This window comes from Octopus bimaculoides, chromosome 13 (genome assembly GCF_001194135.2).
Source record: "Octopus bimaculoides isolate UCB-OBI-ISO-001 chromosome 13, ASM119413v2, whole genome shotgun sequence".
Classification (NCBI taxonomy): domain Eukaryota; kingdom Metazoa; phylum Mollusca; class Cephalopoda; order Octopoda; family Octopodidae; genus Octopus; species Octopus bimaculoides.
The window spans coordinates 27,715,897-27,722,115 of NC_068993.1; the positions used below are offsets into that span (position 1 = coordinate 27,715,897).

At 33.9% G+C, this 6,219-nt stretch overlaps 1 protein-coding gene across 1 annotated transcript in view; it reads left to right on the forward strand.

Moving 5' to 3' along the window:
- The window catches only part of LOC106869731 (uncharacterized), an 81,123-nt gene that overhangs the window by 4,339 nt on the left and 70,565 nt on the right, over nt 1-6,219 (forward strand). Inside the window, exon 2 of the mRNA XM_014915586.2 lies at nt 2,799-2,834. Coding sequence (XP_014771072.2) covers nt 2,799-2,834 — 36 coding nt within the window. The remainder of the gene's footprint in view (nt 1-2,798; nt 2,835-6,219) is intronic.

The window sequence follows — 6,219 nt, forward strand, 5'->3', positions numbered from 1 at the left end:
GTGTGTGTGTGTGTGTGTGTGTGTGTGTGTGTGTGTGTGTGTGTGTGTGTGTGTGTGTGTGTGTGTGTGTGGATATATATAATGATAATAATAATATTTTGGACTAATAGGTATAAGTCGATTCATGTGTTTAAGTGTTGGGTAGACCACTAGCAAAGCCTAGGCTACCTTTTATCATCCGCAGTCGTGGTATATTTCCGATGGATCTACTTCAGGAACTCCGCAGTGTCATTTGGGATAATTATATTAATTAAGTAACGATGGAAGCTGTGCAGCTATTAAATCAAGAATTCCCGAGTTATAACAGTCGTTGTGAATTTACAATCTGTAATACGTTTTCGATATAACTATGTTATCAAGCTGTAACATAAATGTGAGGATATATGGTCATGAAAGTTTTTTGACAAATTTTGAAGACAAGTGGAAATCAAGAAAACAGAAAAATGACAGATATAAATGAAAACGTCTGAGAGAGGGTTTCAAGGCGTTGAGTTTACTGCTCGTGAGTGTCTGCTCAAATGGACTGTTTTTGAAAAATATGTATGTATTGAAGAAGTAAAAATGAAACCAAGTAGCGAAAAGTAATGAATGAAATATAGAAAAAAAACCAAGGAAATGAAGGTAAAGAAATGGAAAAGATTATCTTATAAAATGATTACTAAAAATCGTTAATGCAGTGAAACATTAGAAACTAATGGATGAAACGGGAATATTTGCAATGAGATATCTTTGATTATATGAATATACACATACACACACATACGTACGCATACAGACACACACACGCATACACACGCGTGCACGAGCACACACACACATAAATTCCAGTACCTTGCATAGTAAGACTGATATTTAATGTTATAGTTCAAAAACATATAATCCACGCAAGAAATCCATCTACATAACGCTGATAGAATGAGTTAGAATGTATTTTCGTAGAACAAAACAGAAAACAAAGATATCAGTACAACGTAAGTTTAGTACCGTTAACAATTGTTTCAGTATGAAAATTGCGTATAAATAATTATGTGTGATAAATTGTGTATAAATAATTATGTATGATAAATTGTGTATAAATAATTATATGCGATAAATTACACAAAATATTTATAGAATATTCGTGCTTGAAATAGGGCCAAGTAATCTTCTTCAGACCCTTATTAAACAGTTTTCATACGCGATATGCAGAAACGGTATTTCTTGTTGCTTATACAAACAGGAAAACAAGAATAATAAAAACTATTAAAACTTTCGACTATAGGCACAAGGCCTAAAATTTCAAGAAAGTGGGGTAGTCGATTACAGCGACTCCAGTACTCGACTGGAATTTCTTTCATCAACCCCTAAAGTTTGAAAGGCAAAATTGACTGTGGTGAAATTTGAACTCAGAACGTAAAGATGGACGCAATGCTGCAAAGTATTTTATCCTGTGTGCAAACGCTTAAATCGGTTTTTGTTCTCAGTAAAACAGACTGATAGAAATTTACTTTGTGTAAACCTAACAATAAATACGTTATTACTTAAAAAATAATTGTACCAAGCAACTAATGCTCGAAGCAAGGACATTGTGCCGCCAGCTCAAATAATGAAATGAAGAGAAAAGTTGAGCCAGTAGAAAATAAGTTTAGGCATTCGCTTGATAGTCCGGTAACAGTACACTGTCTCTGCATATTTTGCATCCCAAAGGAAAGTAACTCTTGATTTACTTTAAATTGAAGTCAAAATACTGAATGCACGTTCATAATCAGATCTCCAACAGACTGTAATCATTTTGCGCTTTGCTAAAACTTTAGTTTTTCAATTTATCTTCCAGCACATCCCACGTAATATTGAATTTGCATTCGATTATTTTCCTTGTTTTCTTTCCGTATACATATCACCATAACACACACACACATACACACATATTTTTGTATGTATACGTATTTCATTTTCCCTTCCTTCGTTTTCGTTGTATACTATTCGAGCTTTATTTGAGAACATATTCTCTCTATTGAGTTTTGACTTCGGTTTACTTTTTCTCTACTTTTTCTCCAAATAATTTATTAATCTACATAAGGATTTTCAACTTTTTTCAAATATCATAAATTCTTTCTATCAATTATAATTTCCTCTATTTCTTGTATTATAACTATTGTTTCCTAAACCGCTGTCAATCATAAGTAATGGAGTATTGTTTTAATTTTCACACACCTTGCTATGTTTGATCTTCTTGTCTCCTGATCGATATTTTTCCAAATATAGCTTGGTTTCCCTTATCATTTTTTTCCTTTTCTGTCCTTTCTTTCATTTTGCCTTCTCAATGATAGCTATTATTGTTACAGTTATGTTACTGTTTATTTCTCTCTATATAAGCTCTCTATAATGTTATAGTACATTTAATCGTTAATAAAATAAAATCCCTAGATTGAAACACCAAAATTGCTGTCAAGTAGTACATCGTTAATAAAAGAAATTTAATCGCATACGCATACATACAAGCAAACGCATATCTGTGAATCGTAAACTATATAATTATGAAAAAACTGAACTGATATTATTCATTGAATTTATTTATTCTTTATATTACAGAATTAATGTCATTTATCGGACATCGCTGATACTCAGTAAACTAAAGTGACAAAAATTCTCAGTAAAATAAATCAATGAAAATATTGTTTCGGAGATTAAACTCTGATTAATCCACGATAGATAAATAAAATGAACAAACGAAACAGATAAATAAAATAAATAAATGAAATTTATAAATAAAAATTATGATTGAGATACATGAATATTTAAATGATTTTATATTCCAGCTTTATATACACAAGTGGTGGCATCCCAAGTTCGAAGTAAGTTAATTTTTTTCTTCTTTATCTTCATCTTCTGCCCCATCTTGTGCTTTTCTTTTTCGTAACTCGAGCAAAGTGAAATGAGGTGTTTTACTTAAAAACACAACGCATCACCCTCTCCAGGAATCGAAACCAAAATTTTTCTATCATAATTACTCGTTATTTCGCACCATTCGGCAGAGATATCAGATCTGGGAACCTTTCCATATGGTCAGGCTTTATATGAGGAAAGACCTCTAGTGTGATTCCAAACCAGTTCTCTCACTTCGTTCTCACCATAACTAATAAAGTTTCACTCTTTTCCAACACAATGCATACTAATATCTACCAGAGATCTAGCCATGCTGGGACTCCCAGTAATGTTGCCTTTACAGCCTTTCTTTCTGAATATGCGGAGAAGAGAGAAACGACCACTGAATGTTGCACTTCAATGTTTTCAGCCTTAAATAGGTCCTTGATCCGCTAAGCTGCCTTGTCTTTGATGTATGTTTGATGGCCTTCCGTGCGTCATGAAGGACATTTTCTACTTGAGCGTTAACAGCTGTCTACAGCTGACGCAGCAATATATAAGGGACTTTGTAACACTTTGCGGCTAGAGCTTCAGTAGAGGGCGTAAACTCTACCCTTCTCATCTCAATTTTCCTAAATCTAGTAGAATGGTGTAATTTCACTCTTTCACCTATAAATTTCACTCTTTTACCTATAAATTTCACTCTTTTACTTATAAATTCTGGTAGAGATTTCTTCAGCGAAGGAAGCCTTGTTATTGTGGTGGTGTTACTGTTGTTGGTGCTGTCGTTCCTATTTCTGTTGCCATTGCTACCTTTGCTACGTTTTCTGATGCAGCTGTTGTTATACTTACCCTACGCGCGTAAGCGAAAGCAGGGTATTGTAATTACTCGTCGTCGTCTGTTTGTCTGTGTGTTTGCAAAATTACTGGAAAACGGCTGAACGGATTTTCACCACATTTGGCAGAAATACTTATTGAGTAAGTGGCTCGAAATGATGGACATTAGGTTTGATTATCTTAAAATTTTTTTTTTCTCATCGTACTTACAAATTTCCCGTGTGTGTGTGCGCGTGTGTACAGTAATAGATTCGAGGGTTTCGTTTATTTACGATTTGATTTCTTAATTTTACCGGAGTATAAATACCTATAATGGTGATGACTAAAAAAAAATAATTGAAAAATTTAAAAAATCGAACTTACAAGTTTTCCGATAAGCAAGTGGTTATATTATTTTGTTCATTTTCTTTTTCTTGTGAATCGACCCTCGTCTGCGTGTTTATAGACCTTCGTGTATAGACACGTGTGGGTACATACATAAATACATACATCGATATGCGACTCTGTGTGTGTGTGCACGTGCGTGTGTGTGCGTGTGTGCGTGTGTGTGTGTGTGTGTGTACACTAATGGATTCAAGAGTTTCGTTTATTTACGAGTTGATTTCTTAATTTCACCGGACTATAAATACTAATAATGGTGATACTTAAAAAAAAATTGATCAGTCCAATTAAAAAGCATGGGTAAGCAACGCATTGTTAACCACACTATAATTTGCGAAAAATTTTATCTGCGCGCAGGGTATGTAACGCCCCTCCGATTCCTTTTTTCTTTTATTATTAACATTGTTATTTTTGGGTGGCCTTTTTGTTTTTATTGCTACTGTCGTTTGCTATCATGGCTGTCGAGAAATTATTTTTTTGTAACTAAATACTTTCAAACTTCGGACACTTTTACTCTTAGTGCTGTTGAGAAAATATTGTATTTTCAAAGTTATTTCGTGTTAAAGTTGTATTTCGGTAATTTCAACCAATCAATGACGTGTATTCAGCTGAATAAAATTACTGCTGTTGTTTGTCAACAACAACTTTCGGCGGTGTATATTTGGTTTGTCACTGTTATTTATGACATATTTCATCTCAGTTACGTTTGTGTGAATAAACGAGTGTATCTAAAGTATGTTTACTTCATGGCACCACCACAATCGTTCGTGCATTTCTACTGCTTTTAGTTGTTTTTTTTCCTGTTTTTCAGCTACTATTTTCGGAAAGACATTTCCCCCCTCCTCTCCAATTTCTTCATTGTTCACCTTTTTCCGTAACTCTAACCCTAAAATGCCAACCCTAACCCAACCCTAAAACCCCAACCCTAAAACCCCAACCCTAAAACCCCAACCCTAAAACCCCAACCCTAACCCTAAAATCTTAACCCTAACCCTAACCTTAACATTAAAACCCTAACCCTAACCTAACCATAAAACCCTAACCCTAACTTTAAAACCCTAACCCTGACCCTAAAACCATAACCCTAACCCTAAACCAGTACAAACGCACGAACGATGTCATAAATAACAGTGACAAACTAAATATACACCACCGATAGTTGTTGTTGACAAACAACAGCAGTAATTTTATTCAGCTGAATACACGTCATTGATTGGTTGAAATTACAGAAACACGACAACTTTTAACACGAAATAACTTTTAAAATATAAACTTTCTCAACAACACTAAGCGTAAAATATGTTTTATATGACACATTCTACTAGTGTCCGAAGTTTGAAAGTGTTTAGTTATAAAAAATTAATTTCTCGATGTGCCGTTCAAAGGGAAAAGATCCTTGTGGTGTAATTTTGTGAACTATAAACTTTGAACAATGAAAACCCCCTCCTCTATTTCCGCGCCCATTGCTGCTGTTGCTTTTGTTAATGTTATTATTACTACTGTTGTTTGAAATTTGTTCTCCTTTCCTCCCACATGCTACACCTGTTTTTACAAATCATATCCCACCACTCCATTTAGTTTACTGACTGTAGACGACGATGACGACGCCTAGTTTATAAAAAGTATAATTTAATAATGAAATTTGAAAACATTCCTCATAAATTTGAGCTTCGAACGGGCAACAAAGAAAACGCCAACCAGCTCTACGTGTTCTGTTTGATTTTAACGCGTTATATAACAAAATTTCAAAAATTAACAACTTCTTAAACATATAAATAGACGAACAAACATACGAGCGACTCAAAGCGACACGTTGCACAAATACTACAACAACAACTACTACTACTACTACTACTAATAATAATAATAATAATAATAATAATAATAATAATAATGCTGATGATGATGATAATAATAATAATAAATTTTTCTATTGGCCACAAGGGCTTACATAAAAACAACATGATGTCACAAAACAGGACGGGTGTTAGAACGTGTAAATAAAATAACGAAGAAAAACAAATAAAACTCCGAATAGGGAGAGGTGCTTTTAAGACTACTCATGGAAAAATCCACAAAAGCCATTGGGGCTTAACTAACAAGGCAAAAGCCTTTCTCCTTTTATTGTATTCGTCCTACATGTGACAATGACTGTTC